A 24,262-nucleotide genomic window follows, 5' to 3' on the forward strand; every position below is an offset into this window, starting at 1 on the left:
AGTGGCTCACACCCGTAATCCCAGTACTTTGGGAGACTGAGGGGGCAGATCACTTGAGGTCAAGAGTTCAAGACTGGACTGGCCAACATGGTGGAACCCCATCTCTATTAAAAATACAAAAACTAGCCAGGCATGGTGGTGCTGGCATGTAATCCCAGCTACTCAGGAGGCTGAGGCAACTGCTTGAACCCAGGAGGCAGAGGCTGCAGTGAGCCGAGACTGTGTCACTGCACTCCAGCCTGGGCGACACAGTAAGACCCTGTCTCAAGAAAATTTAAAAAAAAAAGAAAAAAAAAAATGCTTACTTAATAGTATTAAACTTGTAACTCAGCTGTCACCCAATATCAGGTGAGTAATATCAGCTTAGTAAGCAACAAAGAAAAAATCATCACCACCAAAAATACAACTTGAAGCATGACAGCATAAAAAGTCTCTTATTTAATCTAAGGTAAAAGTGAAAATCTTGCATCAAACTCTGGGCTACACCTACGATAAAAACCAGAATCAATTTTGCTGAGGAATCCTGTTTCAAATTGCAATAGCATGTATTTGTGTTCCTGGTTTGTGCTAACTGAAGTACTTAAAGATTTAGCAAGCATAAACAAGCATCACATAAGGATTATTTATTTCCCCTGCAAGCCTCTCCTACTCTCTTCTATTTCTGTACTTTGAAATGTTCTTTCTTCCATTCCAAACATTTATTTTCCTTGAAAGTTCACCTCCTGGACCACAGCAGCTGACATAATTGGAATCACTGTATTCTCTGGCCATATATTTGGAGTGGGCACATGACCCACGCTTGTCCATACTTTGTTTCTGGATTTTTATCAACAGCAACTTAAGAAAGAAGCACAGACTATCTCAAGAAGTAAATGTGGGAGACCTACAAACTGACAGCATCATATGAAGAAAGTTGGTCTGAAAAGAGAAGTCAGGTGAGTCAGGTGGGACATGGTGGCTCACGCCTGTAATCTTAGCACTTTGGGAGGCCAAGGTAGGCAGATCACTTGAGCTCAGGAGTTCGAGACCAGACTGGGCAACATGGTGAAACACTGTCCCTACAAAAAATACAACAAGAATTAGCTGGGTGTGGTGGTGCATGCTCATAGTCCCAGCTACTAGGGGGGCTGAGGCAGGAGGATGGCTTCATCCAGGGAGGTCGAGGCTGCAGTGAGCCGAGGCTGCAGTGAGCCAAGACTGCACTGCTGCACTCCAGCCTGAGTGACAAAGTGAGACACTGTCTCAAAAACAAAAAGAGGTAAACCATGTAGACAAGCAGAAATAGAGAAAATAAATTCTGGTGGCACTTGAGTCCCTGGGGAGCAGATATATCCCTCCTTTAATGAAATTCCATGAGACTTACATGAAATTCTTCATTTTGTCTAACCTAGTTTGAGGTTAGACTGTGTGTAATCTAGTTACAGACAGATTTCTGTCTCTGCACCCCCAAATTCCGATGCTATAAACAGTAATTATATGGTGTAACACAAATATTCTGTTATTTCCCTCTGAAAAAAAGACTTAAGGATGAATAAAACTTGGCCAAAAGTAGTACACTATTATACCAGGGCCTGTCAGCCACCTGTTCCAGAGAATTTCTCATTAGTTTATATTACCAAAGGCTACATTCTACCAGTTACTCAAGGGCTTACTTCAATTTAAATTGAAACATCACAATAAAGTGGCACAGTGTTTTAATCCCATTCACGTAAGTGTTAAAAGAGTATAAAAAGGGGAGAACAGAGTGTAAGAGAAAATTATGTGTCAAGTTGTAAATTTTCAGTTATAGGTCAGGGACTTTTTTGAATCTTATGAATGACATTAACTACTAAGATTTATTTTGTGTTTATTATGTGCCAAATATTATGTTAAGTGCTTTAGATATATTATTCTTGTAATAACATCTGAAGTTTAACAATCTTAAGTAACCTATCCTAAGTCACAAACTGAAATAAGAAGTAGAGCTGGATTGCGAACCTGGGCAGTTTAACTCACTGCTTTACACTGCCCTTCTGTACATATGCGTATATACTGCCTTCTTCAAAATCTAACATCAGGTTAAGTATACAGCATCCTGTTATAATGTGAACTAAGAGGGCTGATAATCTGTGAGAAATAAAGAAAGTGAGCATAGTACATGATAAATAAAAATACTGGAATGTAGCCAGGCACAGTGGCATGCACTTGCAGTCCTAACTACTCAGGAGGCTGAAGCGAGAGGAAGGCATGAACCCAGGAGTTTGAGGGTGCTTGAGTTATGACTGCACCACTGCACTCCAGCCAGCATGACAGAACGACACCCTGTCTCTAAAAAATTAAATTAAAAAAAAAAACAAAAACAGGAATACACACTGTATTTGCAGATTGTACTTTAAGAAATGAGTTGTTTTACACTGTAACAAAAGGAGGGGCAATCATGTCTGCATAAGCTAAAGGAAGGCTGGCTGAAGGTGGGAGAAATTGAGTTTTTAAAAGATAAACTGACCAGGCTCGGTGGCTCACGCCTATAATCCCAGCACTTTGGGAGGCCAAAGTGGGAGGACTGCTTGCACACAGGAGTTCAAGACCAGCCTGGGCAACAGAGCAAGAACCCATCTCTACAAAAAATAAAAAATTAGCCGGGCATAGTAGTGTGCCTACAGTCTCAGCTATGCAGGTGGTGAGGCAGGTGGATCGCATGAGCCTGGGAGGGTGACAGAGTAAGACCCTGTATCAAAAAGGATAAACACCATATACTATATCTCAAGTTAAGTCTGCTCTAATTTCAAGACAATAGGGTAAAGTTATCAAACACCAACATATTATAAGGTTGGAGTGGCATCCAACTCCTAGCTGCAGAAGAGGTGCTAGTTCCTAGCTCCTTCTCCCTCACATCAGGAGGTTAGTCATTAAGAAATGGCAGATGCTGACCTTCAAGACAGGGCCATTTGATGGATGGAGATAGTACTCTTCTTACACCTGTTGTACCAAAACTGACTTACCAATAAAATGCTAATGAAGATAGGAAGAAGAGGCTGATTTCCAGCCAAAAAGGCCTAAGGGACCACATCCAGACTGAACTAGAGAGATGGTTCCTAAGGTAACCAACCTCTTGGGGCTGGGGCTTGACTAGAAGATACAACCATATAGGAATGAAGGCAGTGAACTCTTCTTTATAATCCTCACACTGAGATTTCTTTTCTATCTATATAATGTGTGTATACTTCAATCTCTCACATTTTAATCTCACATTTTAATTATTCTCTAGCTCTGGAGATTCACTGGATGGAACACATCTGGTACTTTAAAAGTATATATTAAGTACTGATACTGTTATAGTGTGATTTTTATAAAATATATCTAAATACATGAAGATACTGCAATCTAGATCTTTCTTTTCCCAAATGGACTGCCACAATTGTGCCCATTTAGAGTCTCTGATTTTAAAGAGTTCATTTGGAAAACAGAGTTAAACGCAAGTGTTTCTATTTGTAGCAAACTAAAGTCCATCTATGGCCAGGTGCAACAGCTCATGCCTGTAACCCCAGCACTTTGGGAGGCTGAGATGGGCAGATCACTTGAGGCCGGGAGTTCGAGACCAGCCTGGGCAACATGGTAAAACCTTGTCTCTACTAAAAATACCAAAATTAGCACACGCCTGTAATCCTAGCTACTCGAGAGACTGAGGCAGGAGAATTGCTTGAACCCAGGAGGCAGAGACTGCAGTAAGCTGAGATCGTGCCACTGCACTGCAGCCCAGGCAACAGAGTGAGACTCTGTCTCAAAAAAACAAAAGTCTATTTACTATGAGAATGATTCTGATATTCCCTTCAAGATCCCCACAATAAATAATAACCTATATACCCAATTTTATTAAAACATGTTATCTTTTATATTGCCATAATCCATGCATACAAATGTAACAATACACATCAAAACGTCTATCATTAGTTTTCACTGAAAATTCTAGAATTCAAATTCAATGAACTTAAAACCAAATGCTATATAGTTATTGATATTTCCTGAATGAATGTCAGAGTCCTGCCACAATACATCAAAAATTCATTTCATGCAACCGAAGTGTAAGGTGAAAAACACTTTATCAATCCCTGACATAACTAATGTTTTGCTTCTATAAAAGCAAATAAATAATCAACACAACAAAATCTTATTCACTTTTTAAATAAAAACAACAAGGATTTTGTTTGGTTTATATCTAAAGAGTTAGTAACTCTAGGAAATCCAACAAATTGGCTCCAAAATATTGCTTAGCTTCAGGTTATAGATGAAAAGCATTCTGTGCTACTTAAAACAAAGCTTTAATTGTTTCTGGGAGAAGTCAGAGAAGAATCTGAGAAGGTATAAGGTTGCCTAGTTGAAAGGATGATAAAGGATTGGTTCAACTGTCTTTTTTTCCCTATCTCTATAAATAATTCTATTTTAACTTCTATTTCCTAAGGCAGAGTCACTTGAAAGCAAGTTTTAAGGCACTATATGGGGCTGGGGAAAGGAATAGGAGACAGAAACAGGAAAAGGCAATGATATAACCAAAATTTTAGCACAGCCCATTAGTAATTTTCTACTAATTAAATGTAATAAATATTTCATTTTCTGAAATAGAAAAAAATCATTCTAACTCATAACCCATTATGAAAACTGTACTTATTTTCTCTTGCTAATTAGTATTTGAGCTAATACAGAATATAAGACAAAAAGTATAAGATTTTATTACTGTACCTTTTATCCCACAGATGGCTATTCAGAAGCAAAAAATATATCTAAAGTGATAGATGCTTCTCTGAATATAGGCAAACTGAAAATAATTGTCTTCTCACTTCAGAAATACATGAAGTGACTATGATTGTTAAATCAACTGTTTCCCTTGATTCAGAATCTAGATTCTGAATCATTCAATTATAACTGTTTTTGAATCGCTTCCCAGCCTACTTTTAAAGAATAGTTCTGACTCCAAGTTCTTCAAGTGCCCTGTTTTCAGAGACACAGTTAAAACAACAGGGTAAATAGTAGTAACATTTTTACTCTGTCACCTAGGCTGGGGAGCAGTGGTGCTATCATAGCTCACTGCAGCCTCAGATTCCTGGGCCCCAGCAATCCTCCCACCTGAGCCTCATGAATTGTTGGAACTACAGGTGCTTGCCACCATGCCTAATTCATCTTTTTAAAAATTTTTTGGTAGAGATGTGGGTCTCACTATGTTGCCCAGGCTGGTCTTGAATTCCAGGCCTCAAGTAATCCTCCTGCCTTGGCCTTCCAAAGTACTGAGATTACGGGCATAAACCACTATGCCCAGCCTTTCATATGCTTTTTTTTTTTTTTTTTTTTGAGGCGGAGTCTTCACTCTGTCGCCCAGGCTGGAGTGCAGTGGCACCATCTCGGCTCACTGCAAGCTCCGCCTCCCGGGTTCGCGCCATTCTCCTGCCTCAGCCTCCGGAGTAGCTGGGACTACAGGCGCCTGCCACCGCGCCCGGCTAATTTTTTGTATTTTAGTAGAGACGGGGTTTCACCGTGTTAGCCAGGATGGTCTCGATCTACTGACCTCGTGATCCGCCCGCCTCGGCCTCCCAAAGTGCAGGGATTACAGGCGTGAGCCACCGCGCCCGGCCCTTTCATATGCTTTTTAACCCATTCTTGAAAGACTTTTGTGATAGCCAATATATAACTTTGACACATTAAATTATTCACACATTGTGGATTAAGTCAGCTGTAATCACTAAATGATCTAATCCCAAAGCCAGCTCTAATCCCACAATGGGATCACCTAACAAGATTTGAATAAACAGTAATAGAACTCCTTTCTGAGCTCTTTGAATGTATCCTTTAAAAAGTTACAAACTAAAATCATGAGACATAAGTCTTTATTACCATAAAAGTATAAGCACATTTTCCATGACATTATGTATTCTAAATCCTTAAAGACTGAAACTATGTCTTATTTCTTATGTTCTTTTTATCATGGAGTACGGGAAATCATATGCATGATAAAATTTTATTAGAACATACCAGACTGATATCCATTCATTCATACAATACTTTTGAGTGAACACTCTTGCAAGGTACCATGAAATATACTGTTGAATAACACAGTCATTTTATTTCATTTTATCTTCTCAAAACCAGTGGCGGTACAGCCAATAAAGAAACAATTATAAATTGTGTCCTAACACTAAAGAAAGCATTGAATAGGATACAGTGGTAAAAATAAATAAATAAATAAATAAATAAATAAATAAATAAATAAATAAAACAAAACAAAACAAAACTAATTAAAAGTTAATTAGGGGACAGGAAAGGCTGCTATTCTGAGGAGGCAACACCGAACCCAGAGGATAAGTAGCCGGCCTTGGGCTTCAGCTTATTCAGTGAGAATAAGCTGAAAATCCTTGAGGCAGGAAGAAACTCGCTTATTTAACAACAAAAGCAGCTAGTGTGGCTATAACATAGGTAGTATGATACATGGATGAAAAGCCATTATCATAAAGGTGGCCTTGCTGGCCTGGTTGAGGAGTTTGGGTTTTCTTTGTTTATAATAGGAAGCCAGGAGGTTGATATAAATTGATTTACGTTTTGAAAAGAAGATTATGGCTGCTGGGTGGAAATGTATCAGGAGAAAGATGGTAAAAGAGGAAATGGGGAAACCAGTTAGGAAGTTACTGCAATAGTCTAGGCTAGAAATAATGGCAACCTAGGCAGCAATGGAGCTAAAGAGTCGGCTAAGGGATATTCTTGTGGATACCAATGATAGGTTTATTTAGAAGTAAGATACTGAAAGAGAAGGAAAATGACTCATTGGTTTCTGACTTAGGCTACAGGGTAAACAGTAGTGCCACTTTTTACTGATAGAACAGGGAAAAAACAAGTAGAGAAAAAAACAACAGTCAATAGTTCTGTTTTGGACATTTATAATTTAGAGATGGCCGTTGAGATAAGCAAGCAGAAATGTCAAGGTGGATAAACAAAACTGGAGACAGTAAATAGGTTAATGCTAGAAATAGAAACTAAAGAATACTAAGCATATAGACACCATGGGAATAAATTCAATCACACAGCTTAGTGACTTTCAAATTTGGTGTACATATAATGCCAACTTACTTAATGAAGATGTGGATCTGAACCCCACCTCCAGAGATTCTGATTCATGCCGGGGGAGAGGTCTAAAAATCTGCTTCTTAAAGTAAGTACATGGCTGATTCTAATGCAGCTGACCCTCATACTACATTTTGAGAAGCACTGATCCAGACAAAGACAGGAGAGAAAAAAAGAAGGTCCAAACTGAGAATTACAAACTGCCAAAATGTAAATCTTGAGTAAGGGAAGAAGAGTCTGCAAAAGATACTGAATAGGAACAAAAAGATAAAGAAAACCAGACTGTGGTGTACTCCAGAATTCAAGTAAAAGAAGGGAGTGTTAAACTACATTGAATACTGCTGAGAAAAAGTAAGGTAGCAAGAGAAAAGTGAACATAACAATAGATATAACAAGGAAAGTTCACTGGTCACCTTGATAGGAAGAGATGGAGATAATCTAGAGCACTTTATGTAGTGAATGGAAAATGATATTTCAAGACATTTTTGGCTCTGAAGGAGAATAAGTAAAAGATATGGTAACTGGGGAAGGACAAAGGGTATATAAGAGGCTGTGCAGAATCCTTTTATAGTCTATTTTTGACCAGACCTTTTGTAGTAGAATCCTTTAATAGTCTATGTTTTACCAAAGTAACTATGTGAATTCTGTTATTTCACATAATAAAGTCATTGTTTTTAAAAGCCTTTCTTTTCAAACTTTAAATATACCACCTATGATCACACAGAATTTTTCAGTCGTTAATATATAAAACAATTTCTCTCCTAAACAGAGAATCAAAATTTCAAATCTTCCCTTTCCACAAAAAAGTCACAACTAATTCATACCCTAGCTCTACATGTTATTTACCCTTGCAAGATCTTCTATTTCAGAACTGAAGTTTGTTTCTCCTTCCATCATTTCTTCCTCTTCTAATGTTCGTTCATCATCAAAATCGTGAACCAGCATGTCAGCTGATGGATCAAATTCATGGTCATCTGATGTTGCTGAACCTCCTGGTAAGGAATATTTCAAAAAGTTTGGTAAACCAAATTAAGTGGATCTTATTAATATTAATGTATTTATTTTTATTTGAAGCTGGATGTAAGTCAAAAGTACCAAGAAAAAGCTACGCACAGCAACTATTAGATATTGCTTTTTAACAGTTACAACGGCAAAATGGGAGGAAAATGTTTACAGTTTTAAAAGTGTTTATAATGTTATAAATATGAAACAAGTTGTAAATAATAAATGGTCATATCCAATAAGAACAGGTTTTTCCTGTGGAAAAAAGTCACAATTCTTTTTTGTCTTTTTCTTCTTTGAGACAGGGTCTCGCTCTGTCTCAGGCTAGCGTGCAGTGACACAATCACAGCTCACTGCAGCCTCGACCTCCTAGAGTCAAGCGATCCTTCTACCTTTACCTCCAAAGTAGTTGGGAATACAACCACCACACCCAGCTAATTTTTAAATATTTTTTTGGTAAAAGCAGGGTCTTGCTGTGTTGCCTGGCTGGTCTTGGACTCCCAGGCTCAAGCAATCAACCTGCCTTGGCTTCCCAAAGTGCTGGGATTACAGGTGTACCTGGCCCTAAAAAACACAATTCTTAACCATTTGATTGATGTTTGATAGACCCAAAGAGTTTGAACTCCTCTGGCCCATGAGGAGACTGTAAGTCAGCCCTCGGCTTCTGTGTCTGTGGATTCAACCAACAGCAGACTGAAAATATTAAGAGAAAAAACAAACAAAAAACCTCTGTCTGCCTTCAACATGTACAGGCTTTTTTCTTGTCATTATTCCCCAAACAACACAGTGTAACTATTTACACAGTGTTTACCTATATTAGGTATTTTTTATATATATATACATACACACACACACACACACACCAGAGATTATGTAAAGCATATAAGAGAATGTGCATAGGTTACACACAAATACTACGCATTTTGTATCAGGGATTTGAGCATCCACAATTTTGGTATCCGAGGGAGGTTCACAGATACCGAGGGATGACTGTATAGTCATGTGAAATATACAGTCATCTGAATACACAGTCTAGTGAAGACACAGCTGCACTCAAATATTATTATTCTGTAAGTACTTCCTTGAAAATACATTCTAGTGGCTGGATGTAGTTGCTCATGCTTTAATCCCAGCACTTCACGAGGCCAAGACGGGAGGATCACTTGAGCCCAGGAGTTTGAGACAAGCCTGGGCAATATAACGAGACCCCATCTCTAAAAAAAATTTAAAAATTAGCTGGGTGTGGTGCTGTGCGACTGTCATCCCAGTCAGTGAGGAGGCTGAGGCAGGAGAACTGCCTGAGCCTGGGAGGTCAAGGCCACAGTGAGTCATGATCACACTACTGCACTCCAGCCCGGGAAACAGAGCAAGGGCCTGACTTTAAAAAAAAAAAAATCTAATATTTGGGTAGCTGTCCTTAATTTAGTGGATTTTGATCAGAAATAACCCAAAAGACTGAGTAGAAGAGCAAAATTTATTAAAACTGCATACAGAACTCTTATCAAAGTCATTAAAATAATCTAGTAGGTAACTGACATGTGGTTGGGGAATACTGCTGGACCCTATAGGGTCAAGCTTTGTAAATAGCATAATGCAAAGGCTGGGCATACATAGTCTGTAAAATATCCCCATGTTTTACTACTGCCAATGTGGACCTAGATTTGCAAAAGCATTGTTTACTAATAAACAAATGAGTTACTGAACACTGAAAAATTAGCAATTTTTAAAGTTTTAACTGTTGATGGTTAGACATTAATAGATGTACCTATTCTTTCATTTCACTCCAGAAAGAGAACCAATAAGTAAAGCAAAGAGACAGAGCTGACTTCTTGAAAATCTGACTATTATGAATAAAGGAGTGCCCAAGGCTTAGGGTTTTTCAGTTACAACAATTTTCAAAAGAATCATTTTTTGAGTGCTTACTATGTGCCAGACAGTATGTTCAAGCACGTCATATACATTATCTCAATTAATCTTCAAATAATCCTACGAAGTAGGTATTATCACCCCATTTAAAGAGGAAAAAAACAAAATAAAAACTCAAGGCTTAGAGATTTTAAGTAGCAAGTCTAAACTTACAAAGCCAGTAAACGGCAAAGATGAATTTGAATTCTGGGTATACTAATCCCAACACCTATGCTTTTATTGCACTCCAAGCCTCCCGTAAATTAATTTAGTATACCGCCTCAAAGAATACTCAACGAGAGTCTATGTACTAAGACAAGTGAATGCCAGCCAGGTCACATGGCGAAGCACTTAACATCATTGTGCCCTTTCAGAAGCACAATACTGATACTAGACCAGGCGCAGTGGCTCATGTCTGTAATCCCAGTACTTTAGGAGGCCAAGGCAGGAGGATTGCTTGAGCTCAGGGGTTCAAGAAAAGCCTGGGCAACACAGTGAGACCTCATCTCAAAAAAGAAAGGAAGAAAGAGAAAGGAAAAAAGAAAGGAAGAAAGGAAGAAAGGAAGAAAGGGAAGGAAAGGGAGAAGGAAGGAGGGAGGGAGGAACTGATACTAAATAGAAAACTAAAAACATAATTATATGCCAAGTCAGATACCTTCTACCAGTGTATAGTAAAAATGAATTAACGCTTATCAAAGTTTTAGAATAATTTACAAAATAAAAACTTTTAGAAAAGCGTATTATCTTAATTTTCTTCCAGAAATTAAGAAAAGCTTAGCACAGTTTCAGCAGAGCATCTTAGTACTGCTTGAGGGAATGGACACAAGGGTTTCATAGGCGTACAATTTGAGAATATAGGTGTAGTTTTCTGTCCCAATCCTTTTCTCTTCTGAGTTTTCAAAAGAAAACTCTCCTCAAACTTTTCAGTTCACTCAGGAATCTTCTGGAACACTGAGTGGTCCAGTAAATATGTATCCCTACAAATGATGCTATACTTTTCTCCCTTGTGGACAGAAAGACCCTAAAAAGTCTTCACACCATCTCTTTGTATACTATTATCCCACTCAATATAAATGTAATTGGACACAGGTAATATCAAAAATAATTATGCTTAATTCCTTGTTATACTCTATTGACTTTTTAAAAAATTCAAGTTCACGGGTACACAGCATCAAATCATGTGTTATAACTCACCTGATGTCCATTTTTTGTTATTATTTGCAAAGCCAATTATGTATGAAGACTTGCCATTTCACTCCCTTATTACATCAAATAACAAAGTGTAGGTGAACTACTTCCTGTCTCACTCCAATTCCTTTCCCTACATGCACACTACGCTTTTTTCCATAAACTTTCCATTTTCAGTTTTTCTCTTTCCTTAATCTGATCTGTTTCATCTGACTTCTTTTTGCCTTGTTCCTTAGAACCAACTAACCATCTTATTCTTGTCAATAGCTAGGTCCACCATTAGGCTGTCTCCTAGGGAAAAAAAAATCCCAATGATAAATCATTAGGGGTAATGGGTCTGGTGCTTTGTATACATTAAGTATTTTGCATCAGAGTTAGGCAAATGTCACTGCTTTGTCATGAAATCCCATGCTACTGCTGAAAAGGTACCTTATATCTTTTCAAAGGTAAATTTAGTTTGTATCATGTCTACTCATTTAACCACTTTTTAAATTATCTTCACCTCCATAATTCCCTACCTCTAACGGCTACTAGTCTGACAGGTAAAAAGCCTTACATTGTGCCTCTACTTTGGCTTACACTGGAGACTACAAACAAAGCAATTAATGTGATCATGTGACTATTATTACTAGCACTGATTGCAAAGTACAGATGCTACAAAGGATACAGCCTTTTCCCCAGGGGACCGAAAAATTTTTTACATGACTATTGCTAATTTTCTCTACCAACTTTTATAACTGGTTGTAATTAGCATTATTTATAAGAACAATAAACACTGCCCTGGGCAGAAGCCTCATATAACAAATACTGTCTAACCCAAAAGATCTATCTCAGTCTGAAAACAAGCTAAAGAAAACCGGATTTTCTGAAAATTGAACTAAACTGAAAACTGAAAACATTCAATCTGTTAAGTATTCAACAAGTAGCAAAGCGATCAAAGACTTTTTTTTTTTTTTTGAGAGAAGGAGTCTCGCTCTATAGCTCAGGCTGGAGTGGCGTGATCTCAGTTCACTGCAACCTTCACCTCCTGGGTTAAAGGATTCTCCCACCTCAGCCTCCCAAGTAGCTGGCCTACAAGCATGTGCCACCGTGCCTGGCTAATTTTTGCATTTTTAGAAGAGACAGGATTTCACCATGTTGGCCAGGCTGGTCTCAAACTCCTGACCTCAAGTGATCCACCTGCCTTGGTCTCCCAAAGTGTTGGGATTACAGGCATAAGCCACTGCGCCTGGCCAACATTTGTATTCTTCAAACTCCATTATTCTTCCAGTTCAGCCTAGGCTGATTCAAATGTAATGGAAACTGAGAAAGCCACTTACTAATACCACTTTCTTAGTAATTATTTTATGTGTGTATGTACTATCGGATGAATGCCTCAAAAATTCATCAGAAATATCTCAGTTTTATTTGCAATATCACAATACTATAAAAAACAAGTAGGACCTATTTTTTCTATGAAAACAATTTCTGTGTTTGAAAAAAAAAAACAGAAATAATTCCATGTCCTAAAAATGAATATAGTGACCTAACACTTATGTAAGATCAGATTACTCCCAATCTTAACCATCCAAGATATACATATAAAACAGAAAGTTCAAAAAAAATGGTTGAGTTTCAGAAATGCACAAAGTCTAATGCACTTTACTCTCAAGCATATTAAAAAGAGTAAGATGCTTTCAGCTGAAATCAAAAGGACAAAATCAGCGTCAACTGAGTACACTAGTCATTTAAAAAGGACATGGATGTGATCTAGTCCAACCCTCAGAGTCCAATGATTCATGTTCACAGAAAGGACCTTGCACCATGAAAACAGGCGTATCTTATGTTAAGCATTGTTAAAAGCTTTCTTCCTAAAACTTAAAACACAGAAAGATGATTGCTTCAATAATCTGGAACATTTAGTAATACAGAATACATCATATCTAAGTACTCAATACATGTGAGATGTTTTCAAATAAAACATTACTATGCCTCACTTTCTCACTCTTCTGTATTGGACTACTCTTCAACCCACATATCCCATGCAGAAGGCAGTCCCATTTCTCTTGATAGTCACGGGACACTGAGGCTAAAAGACTAGTACTTGACTCTTTCCTCACTGCTTTAACTCCAATGAATTACTACCATGTAGAAATACTGTACCCAGTGGTGCCAGACCATGGGAACCCTAAATCCAGATTTCACATATAAAATATCCTTATTTTTAAAGATCACTACAGTGGCCAAACAAACCAAAAAAAAACCACATTTGTGGCACAGATCTGATTCAAAGATCACAGGTTTGCAATCTCTAAGGAAAAAATGAATATGTGCTATATTTGAGAAAGAATACAAAAATCCCAGGTGTGGTCAGAACATAAAACTTGATCCTACTCAAATCTAAGAATGATTTCCTTATTTAGAATATTCCTTATTTACATTACATATTCACTTGTTGAATCTTTTGCTTATTTTCCCCTCCCTCTGAAATACATTAACAATTTTTTCTCAAATAAAAATATTTTGAAATTCCACATAAGCAAATATTTCTAATGATTTCTATTTATCTATTCTATTAAATATTTCTAAGCTAACGATTCCTTTTTAAAAAGTACACTTTATATATATACTACAAGTCAAACAATAATGTACAACTGTGAGAAATACATATGGCAACTCACCAAAAAAAGGAAAACCCCCCAAAATAGTCATTTTTAGGATGAAATCACAGCAGCCTCACCTGTACTTTCATGGGTAGTCAAACATTTCATCCATTTCTTTTTCCCCAGAGAAAAGAAGCATTCAGAAGAAAAGCAAGTCAGATAATAGTCTAACTCCTCTAGTCTTTATGTAACTAATAGGACAAATGTTACTCAAACAGAGATTATAAAAAATATAGAAAATACTTACCTGGACTTGAAGATTCAACAGATGGCTGAGAAGAGGAGAAAAGAGGAAAAATTAGTATTTCTGCACAATGTATCTTCACAAACATTACCAAAATTATTCAATGACTACTATGATGCCAAAAACTATGGTAAGTTTTGATGTCTGCATTTTAGTTCTAATGTCTGCATTTTCTAAGACAAACTAAAACCTCCCATATAATCCTTTCCCTTTCATTACATTTAAGCATAAAGAAAAATTCCAAACACTCCTGAATCTAGAAATAAAGACAATAATATAGAGTTCAGATTTTAAAGGCACATGTGGACTTCATAACATATGTGGTGGTTTAAGTAGTATGATTTTAGATCTTGGAATTTTCTGAAATAGATTTTCTCCTATCAACACAGAACTATGCACAAAGTTTGCTATCAAGCTGGTCTCTGACTTAAAAAAAGTGAGTGTGAGATGGGAGACAGAAATAATTTAGGACATTATCTCTAATAAAAATTAAGTTGTAACAAAGCAAAATGAAAAATTAAAATTCTAAGCACTAAACACTATATTAGGTTAACTTTACTGATAAACAATGTATTTTTAAGTTATAACAGAATTAGCAAGCATTCAAGCAAAAGCCTACAGAGTTTAGGTTATTTGATGCAAGACTACACAGATTTCCAATTATAATGCTCCTTCTACTCTACCATTCTACCTATTATAAATTTAACCACAACTTGAAAATTTGAAAATAAAACTGGTAGCAACTTATTTCAGTAATGTTACTGCTTGACAATGCACAGTTGTGTTTTAGTTCAGTTAATTCACAATTATAAACAAATCATCTACAAACGTAAGACTCCTACAAAACAAATATTAAAAACTCAAAAGATGCTTCAAATAACATGAACTAAAGCTTCACCAATTCATTCAGAAGTATCTATTTCATGCCCATAAGAAAATACAGATGGTGGCAGGCCAAAAGCACTAGCAGAGGAAAGATAGGGATCTTGCAGTATTTTCTTTCTGCTAAGTAATGGGGAAGAGAGGCAAGAAGAAAACAGAAGAATGAAATTCTCTATTTTTCAACAACGATGTGTCTAAGACAAATTCCTATAGGGTATTAAAATTGTTTTTAAAACTGTACATATTATGTAATTGTAGTAAGCATGGGATTCTATATTCCATATGGTGACTCACATTCTTTTGCAGCACACTATTTCAAAGGTCCTACTTTTTCTGTTAAATTCTTATAAGAGAATAATTCCTTCCTATAGCATTGTCTAGCAAAAATCTGACAATAACCAGTATTGCGTATTTCCAATGATACACCACTATCATTATTTTAAAGTTACTCTGCCAGAACACAGTAAACACAGTGCTACTTTTAAATCTCTTTGCTCTAATGGGAAGCTGGAGAACAGGGTGACATAGCAAGAGTAATGTAACCACAAAAAGGGTTTCCAGCTTGCTTAACATCTTTTGGGCAAAGCTACACATTTCTGGTTCAAAACGGAGTTAACGACCACACAAATTATTACATAGTAAATCAATATTTTAAAATATTAATCCACTTGTGTTTCAAGTAGTTATACTTCCCAGCTGTAGGCAAAACCTTCTCTGTAAGGCTACAAGCAATGTTAATGACCATCTTCATCTAATCCTACGCTCACTACCCACATAAAATAAGACTTACAAACATTGGAATTATTCCATTTAACAGTTTTCCGATTTAAGAAAAAAGGCTTTTTAATTACAAGTTACTTTATTGAAGAATAAGTTACATTTTTATTGATGCTAGATATTAACAATAGAGATTTTGAATTGTAAATGGTGTTCATATACTTCAGTTTGTAAAAGGCCTCATGAGTCGTGAATGCCAAAAAATACCTTACTGATTGTTGCTCTGGTGGTAAATAAAGTTCTGAAAAAGGCTGCAAATACTTTCCTATGATTAAGATACCACATGCTTGAGGACAAGTAGCATTTGTAAGCATAGCTGATACAGAGTACAACACCCAGTGTTCAAAGGTAACATTAGTGATTATGTCAGACATACTAGAATGTTTCAATGACTATGATTTAAAGGCACATCTAGATTAGCACAGGGGGAGAACTAGAGTGGTCTGCCTACAGATACATTTAGTATCCATATATATTTTAGTATTTTACTTCCAAAATAAAATTCTGTTCTATATGTTTGGGGGTAGGATTGAGCTTAGATTCTTTAAAGTTAAATATATCCCATTAAATCAAAGATGAGTTTCTAAAAAATTGGTATTTGAAAACATTTCATACTGTAAACATTACTTTGTATAGCTAATTATCAAAAGTGATGATCTTTCAAAAAAACAAGTGAGTTTAGCATCTTAATATAGGAGATTTGGGTGTGGAATAAGGGTACTTTTTATTTAGATATGAAATAAAATAGCACATCCAGCTTATATTTATATAGTGCTACACATTTTCTTTTCTTTCTTTTTTTTTTTTTTTGAGATAGAGACTTGCTGTGTCGCCCAGGCGGAAGTGCAGTGGCATGATCTTGGCTCACTGCAGCCTCCGCCTCCCAGATTCAAGCGATTCTCCTGCCTTAGCCTACCAAGTAGCTGGGATTACAAGCGTGTGCCACCATGGCTGGCTAATTTTTGTATTTTTAACAGAGACAGGGTTTCACCATGCTGGCCAGGCTGGTCTCAAACTAACCTCAAGTGATCTCCCTGTCTCGGCCTCTTAATCCCAGTGCCACACATTTTCAAAAGCATCTAGTTAGCTGATCATAATCATAAATATCGGAATAATACCTGCCCCACCTACCTCATTTTATAAATTAGTAAACCCAAGGAGATACACTGACTAGATCAAGGTTCCATGGCAGGTGGTGAAGGCAGGCCTGATGTCTAGACCCTGACTCCTCCTTCTATACCTTCTATAGTGTTCTTTTGTACCTTCTAGAGACATAACTGCTCAAATTTTTCACTCTTCACTTCTCTCCTCCTTCACTCTCACTTTTTTCTTTTTTCTTTTTTTTGAGATGGAGTCTCGCTCTGTCGCCCAGGCTGGAGTGCAGTGGCGTGATCTTGGCTCGCTGCAATCTCGGCCTTGTGGGTGCAAGCGATTGCCCTGCCTCAGCCTCCTGAGTAGCTGGGACTACAGGTGCACAACACCACACCCAGTTAATTTTTTGTATTTTAGTAGAGATGGGGTTTCACCATGTTGGCTAGGATGGTCTCGATCTCCTGACCTCGTGATCCGCCCACCTCGGCCTCCCAAAGTGCTGAGATCACAGGTGTTAGCCACCGTGCCCGGCCTCTCTTTTCTTTTTGAAATGATTTTCATCAGTTCAAAGTATGTTTAAAATGTGACTGCAAGTAGTCATCTGTCACTTCAGACTGTTATCAGTCTTTAGAAACTGTTACTATAACAATACCTTCCAGGAAAACCCCCAACATCTACCATTAATTACTACCATAAACTAGAAGGGAGAAAGGAGAGAGAAAAACAAAACAAAGGAAGGTGGGACGGCTCACACTTGTAATCCTAGCACTTTGGGAGGCTGCGGCAAGCAAATCACCCTAGGTCAGGGGTTCGAGACCAGCCTGGTCAACATGGCAAAATGCTGTCTCCACTAAAATACAGGCGCCTGTAATCCCAGCTACTTGGGAGGCTGAAGCAGAATTGCTTGAACCCAGGAGGCAGAGGTTGCAGCGAGCCCAGATCGTGCCACGGCACTCCAGCCTGGGCAACAGAGACTCCGTCTCAAAAAAACAAAAACAAAACAAAACTAAAGCTAAGTGCGTGCTTATTTATAACAATACCTATTTTTAGAAAAAATACTTTTAGGAAGGATGATTTAAAATTGGGTTTTAAAAAATATTTAAAATGCACTCATAATGTTATCAGTAGAAATAAGTTATGTCAACCACACTGGATATCATTTTGCCAACATGAACTTATCCTACTGATAAATTTAAAAACAGACACCAAGACATAGATATATAACATTCACTACCACAAAGTTGTAGCAAAAAGTTAGAAAACATTTAAAGTCCATCACTTAGCTGATTAGAAATGATACACAGTTCTTCCATACATAGTTCTCCAAACAATAGAACACTATGACTCCATTAAAAATAATGAGATATCTGTTTGTGTTGACAGAGGAATAAATGCCAAAAAAAATTAGCAGTATAAAGAAAACTGTAGGACAGCGTGTAAACTGGGCTGGAATATGGAATAATATGGAATAAATTTTTTTTTCCTCAAAAGGACATACAAGAACCTGTTAACAATAGTTACGTCTAGGGAATGGGGTAAGGGAGAAGAGGTTTTTTCATTTAATACCGTTCTGTACTGTTGAAATTTTCTAACCACTTTCATGCACTATGCATTCTTTCTTAAAATGAAAGTCACTATGGACAGACTGTCTTGTGGAATTACGAGACATTTTCATTTTCTTCCTCTAAATTTTGATTTTTAAGAAAACCAGCACTTGCTACTATTTTTTAAGCCATAATTTTGAAAAATTCAGTGTTTTGGGGGTACGTATTTATCTTATCTGAGATAGAAAACAACACTAGAGAGACAAAGACTGTATACAGAGTATGCAGGGCTAAAACAAATTAAAAACAAACTCCAGTAACTTTTATAGCAAGTTGACCCTTACGCACATATTTGTATGATTTAGTTGATAAAATTGCTAATAGTTGTAACAAATATTCAATGCCTCAGGTTTGCTGAAATAATTCTTTTACATTTTTCTAGAACATGGTGGGAAATGGTCCCATACAACAGAAAACTATAATTTGAGAGTAAAGAAATAACTAACTACAACATTACCATTATTTTCACCAAAAAATACCCTAACAACAACATAATAGAAACATGAAGGAATTACTAGAATTTTTTTATTCCCGGCAATCAAAAGCTCACTTTGAATGAGTATTACTGTCTGAACAAATTTTTCTCCTCAAACCAATTCCACCACCATTTCTTTAAGTATTGCTATCACCTTCTTAGTTGCGTAGACTCTAAGTCAGAGATTCTCAGAGCAATGGAGATGGGGATTAGAAGCCTAGAAAGAGTTATCCTGGTCCTACTTTAGGGTGAAAGATGGTTACCATGTCAAGGGCCCAATTGAGGAGAGGGCTCAATCCTCTCCTCCAATAAAATTAAGTTACTTAACTTTGTTGTTACTCTCAGGAATTCAGGGTTATAAAAAGCTTAAGAAGGTACTTAACCTAAAATTAGCTTACTACAGTAGTAATAATTCAGAAGGTAAAATGATATCATAGAAAATAAGGACCAGGAACAGTGGCACACGCCTATAATCCCAGCACAAGACAGGCAGATCACTTAAGGCCAGAAGTTCGAGACCAGTCTGATCAACATAGCGAGACCCTGTCTCCACAAAAAATAAAAAGTTAGCCGGGCGTGATGGCACATGCCTATAGTCCCAGCTACTTGAGAGGATGCGAGGGAAGGATCGATCATCTGACCCAGGAGTTTGAGGTTGTAGTGAGCTATGTGATTCCTGCCACTGCACTCCAGCCTAGACAACAAAGACCGACCCTGTCTCAAAAAGAAAGAAAGAAAAAGAAAATAAGCACTAGGAATACAGAGGGCTGGGTTCCAGTCTAAATTGTGCCATAGATGAATTGCACGACCTAGGACAAACTACGTAAACTCTCTGCTCAGTTTCATTTTCTCTATGATCAAAAGATTTAGATTTTCTTCAAGACCTAACTTTACTTTTATTATAAATTGCTCTAGAAACCTAACACTACGAAGGAGTTTGTAGCTAAATGCATGGGATATGTTTAAATTTATTTTTTAAAATCTAGGACTGTTAAGAAAAAAATCTCAATTTGCAGAAACACTTTTTTGGGGTGCTACTTTATGAATTTCATACCTACATAGTAACAGTTATTGTTCTAAGCCACAGAAAAAGGCAAACAGAACGAGCCCCAAGCAATGACTGGTACTTGAACAATTTAATCACTGCAATGAATTCTGAATAAACGTCAAGCCAGGCAGGCATTTCTAGATAGCTGATTACTTTTCATAAAGACATGCTTAAGTTTCAATGGCAGTGTTTTATTTCTGAATTATTTAGAAAATTTGTTAGTCTCACTTACCAGAATTATCTTAAAATAATTCACTTATTTCTCCCACCAAACCTTTCCCACCTATTCAAGTACCCTGACTCTTACTGCCACTGAATTAAGCTTTTTAGGACTCTCACGCAGTGGTGATCTCGACTACTTTTAAAATATTAATAGCTCTGAAGTATAAACATGAAAAAAAAATTTCATTACTAGTGTGGAGAATTATTTGAGGCTTAAATTCACTGCAGTGAAACACATTTTGCTTAGAGTAGAAATTAACGTTTTCATGAGTAACATTTAACATAATCCTTCCTTAAAAAACAAAATCCAAACACACTCAAAAAATGCTAAGCAAGGAGTCCATTTTAAAGAGAAATAATAGATAAGTGTGAAAGTGAATAAAAAGATTATATACCATCTTTGAAAGTACTAAAATACTTAAATAGGAAAAAGCAAATCCATTAATTTTTTTCTCTTTATATCACAGAAACGTGGCCTACGTGAAAAGATAGGTCTTGAATTGTGCCATGGTTTTTCCTTGAGAAGAAAGTCCCTTACGTGATTACAAACGCTAAAATAAAAGACAAATTGTTCGCTCCCAAAGGTCCCTAGTACATTCCTTATAAAACCCAAAGGATCAACTATTTCTTCCTCTTATTTTTTCTCTCATTTTCCTCTTATTTTTGCAGTTAGTAAAACTGCAACTATCCTGTAATTTCCTTCCTTTAAGTGTGAGTAGAAGAGCGTCCTTTTAGAAGGTTGGTAAATAATTTTAAGGGATAATAAGCAATGAGAAATACTGCCAAAAGGTATTAAGCAAGGGAGCATATGCCATTCATTCTAAGTACATTAAATATGGCTTTAATGTTATAACTAAAGAACCAATATATACTTCCTATTATGGACTAAGATAATCAGATCAAATATAAAAAATCAGTATATCCTATTCACATATAAAGCACTTTGTATTCAAGAATTAAACGCTTTTCTGGAAAAACATGGTCAGGTTCATGCTCTTGTAGGAAGCAACAATTTTTTTTTTTTTTTTTTTAAAGCTCAGAACCGTAATACCTACATTTTTCTCTGGAGACATACTTCAATAACCTGTTTTCCCCCTCAGATTTAACAAATATATATATACTGTTGCTTTGCACTTACTGTTACTTCACAAGCTATCCTTAAATCCTCAGATTTATTTGATCAAAAGCACAATAATTCAGCATCTGGATTATTTCATCACATGCTTTTATATTGGCTTCATAAAGAATGAATCTACTGAGAGCTCAAAGTAGAAGCCAACCAAGCATTTCTCCTTCGTCTAATTTTTTTTAAAACCACTGATCTCAAAACTCATCGTAATTATTCAAGTATTGAGGCCAGGAAAATTATAAATCAATTGTACTTTTCAGTTCTTCACCCGTCTTAGACTTTTTTGTAAGACACAGATCACGAAAGTTCTCTAACTCTTCCCCAATTCACTATATATGAAACTATCTACAAGTAACTGAAGAATATAGAAGATAAATTGTTTAAAGATATTAGGTCATTAAATAAACACTAAAAACGAAATTCCAGTTATTTCCTTCTTGAAGTTGAACCATCCATGCGTTCCTACAAAACATTCCATTCTCAAACTGATAAAATATTTAAGAAAACTAAAACATACATTAGAAAATATTAGGAAATGACTGATTAGTGAATCAAAATATCTTTTTCCTTTAATTTACAATAATGCAACCATCTTTAATTTTTAAAACAAAAAAGTTAACATAATTTCTTTTACATACTAGATTTTTAGTTCCCTTAGCAGTAAAATTTGTTTTTTAAAAACACATAAATTTTAAATTTAAGTTTTTTTAACTTAAATTTCTCTCTATAAGCTATTTTCCTTCAGTAATACCTCGCCTTAGTATGACTACACACCTTAAAGCTCAAACCATCCTGAGCAACATCATGAGAGAAGAAACCACGTTACCTATGTAGCACACTGCTGCTTATGAGATATTCACTGAAAGGGGTCCACTGAAGACACTAACTGACAAAATGTATAAATTCAGCTACACACAACTCCTTAAACATGAAGGAAAGTAACACTTAAGAATAAGAACCTCACCAGGACTAAAATCCAGGTACCGACTGTCAGTCTACTGGAACAAACACAGCCACATTTTGGGGAAACGGAAAGTACTACGTTCTCCAATTCGTGTGCCTGGAAATACAATTCTTTAACCACCAAGAGCAAAAGAAATGAAAATAAATCTAAGATCTAAATTGAGTTGTAAATTAGAGATATTGAACGTTTTAAAAAGAATATTGGCAGCAAACAGCCCTGACTGCTACAGTAAAATCTCACCCTCCTTCCTAAATCTGTTTTGGGGTGCCTGTGAAACCATGAAAATGGCAATTCAAACAAGAGAAATGCCTTATCAATCAAAATTTACAGTGCCTTATTTCAAAAGAGACATAAAATCCAGATATATCATCTCAAACTCCCAGAGATAAAGAATACCGAAATTGTTCCACGGGTAAGGAAAAAAGGAAACAAAACAAATCCCCACAAAACTTCAGATATTTTAAAGGTTTAAACTTCCAGTTACTTAAAGTTCCAGCAGCATATACTTAGTTCCGATTAATGATAAATCAACAGCAGTTGTATGCCCGCCAAATGCGGCCCAAATATGTAAAATCAAAGAAAGGGGCTTTGGGAACTTGTTTTCTATAAAACAAGCAAAAAGAAACAAGAAAAAGCTTCTCCAATGAAAGAAAAATTAGAAGAGAAAGAATAGGTAGCCTTGATTTGGAAAGGGGGGGAAGCCTGGAAAGTGAAGGTGGTGGGGGAGGTGGAAAAGCAACTCAGAGGTTGTACCTTAGGGAGAGGGCGATGGAACTGTCTGGATAAATGGGCAGACTCCCCCCAACCTGGAGGGCTGGACCGCGGCTGGCCAGGTTAATTTCTCCACGCTCATTTTACCACAATCATGAAAATTACAGAGTTAATCAAAGGCCGTCAGCCTTACGTTTTCCCCACCAACACAGACTGGATGTCAGTCGTAAACGGATGGGGGTGACGCGGAAGGGCGCAACAGCATCTCGGTTAGGAAGGGAAAAAACTTCGCAAGAGGAAGCAGCAGCTTCTCTCCTGGCCCCTAGCACCGGCCGGCGAAGTTGCGCCACAGACCCCCCTTCCCCGACGGGCGCCCCCTTCCCCGGCGGGCGCCCCCTCCCCCTCGCCCCGCACTACTACGCTGCACTACCCTTCAAACTGCCCCCGAAGTCCAAGTACGCCTCCGCTTCCTCCTAACCCCGGACCCATCCCAACTAAGTTCCAGGCGAAGCTCCCGCCCAGAGCATGGCCTGTTCCAAACAACAGGTGGGCAGTGGCGCCAGCAGGGCCGGGCCTCTCCTGGCCAGGCCCACTCCACTCCTCCCCGGCCCAGGGCCGGGGGCGCCCGGCTCCGGGACAGGGAGGGGGAGCTCGCTCCCTTACCTCCGCCATATTTGCCGTACTGCCGGGTCACATCTCCGCGGCGGCCGCAGCTGGGTCACCGCCAGAACCCGGATGTGAGACTCAGCAACGGGACTCCGGCCGCTGCCGTCTCTGCCGCTCCCGCCGCCACTGCCTCGGCGGGAACGCGCAGGAGCCGCCCGAGCGCGCCCACCACACCCCACTCCGCCCCCTCGCGGCGCCCCGGCTGGGCTGGACTGGAGGGAAAAGGCCAGCGAGCGCGCGCCGGAGCAAGGGCGCGCGCGCGGCCCCGCGGCCGGCCCTCCCCGGGAAGAGCGGAGGGGGCGGAGTCAAGGTGGGTGTGGGAGGAGGTGGGCATCCGCGCGGGGCGCTTCTCTGGCTCCAGCTGATCCGCGACTCCAGGCGGAGGGGGTGGTCTACGGATCAGAGGGGTCAAGGAACAGTGCCAAAGGAGCCACATCCAGCATTGACACAGCAGGGGAAAAATACGTAATATTTTACATGTAGGTCGTTTTTGGAATGCATTTGCTGAAAAACGGATGTTGCTGTGATGCAACAGCGGCAAGAATTGTGCTTTGAAAGCGGTTATGCCTTGACAAATATTTCTCAATCAGTAGATTCCCGACAGGAAATGTAAAATTCTATATCCCCA

The 24,262-nt window shown here is 37.9% G+C and overlaps 1 protein-coding gene across 17 annotated transcripts in view; it reads right to left on the reverse strand.

The window, feature by feature from the left end:
• Positions 1-24,262, reverse strand: part of LOC105498448 (MIER1 transcriptional regulator) — a 64,171-nt gene that overhangs the window by 34,809 nt on the left and 5,100 nt on the right. For 8 of the 17 annotated variants that reach the window (XM_011770550.3, XM_011770537.3, XM_011770546.3 and 5 more), the window contains 2 exons: positions 14,068-14,092; positions 7,930-8,075 (listed from right to left, as the gene is read on the reverse strand). In XM_011770550.3, the coding sequence (XP_011768852.1) occupies positions 7,930-8,075; positions 14,068-14,092 (171 nt within the window). Of the gene's footprint in view, positions 1-7,929; positions 8,076-13,897; positions 13,935-14,067; positions 14,093-22,257; positions 22,967-23,057; positions 23,078-23,631; positions 23,778-24,262 lie in introns of those variants that run through there. The other 9 variants (XM_011770536.3, XM_011770534.3, XM_011770533.3 and 6 more) reach the window with 4 other exon arrangements.

This window comes from Macaca nemestrina, chromosome 1, assembly GCF_043159975.1.
Source record: "Macaca nemestrina isolate mMacNem1 chromosome 1, mMacNem.hap1, whole genome shotgun sequence".
NCBI lineage: Eukaryota > Metazoa > Chordata > Mammalia > Primates > Cercopithecidae > Macaca > Macaca nemestrina.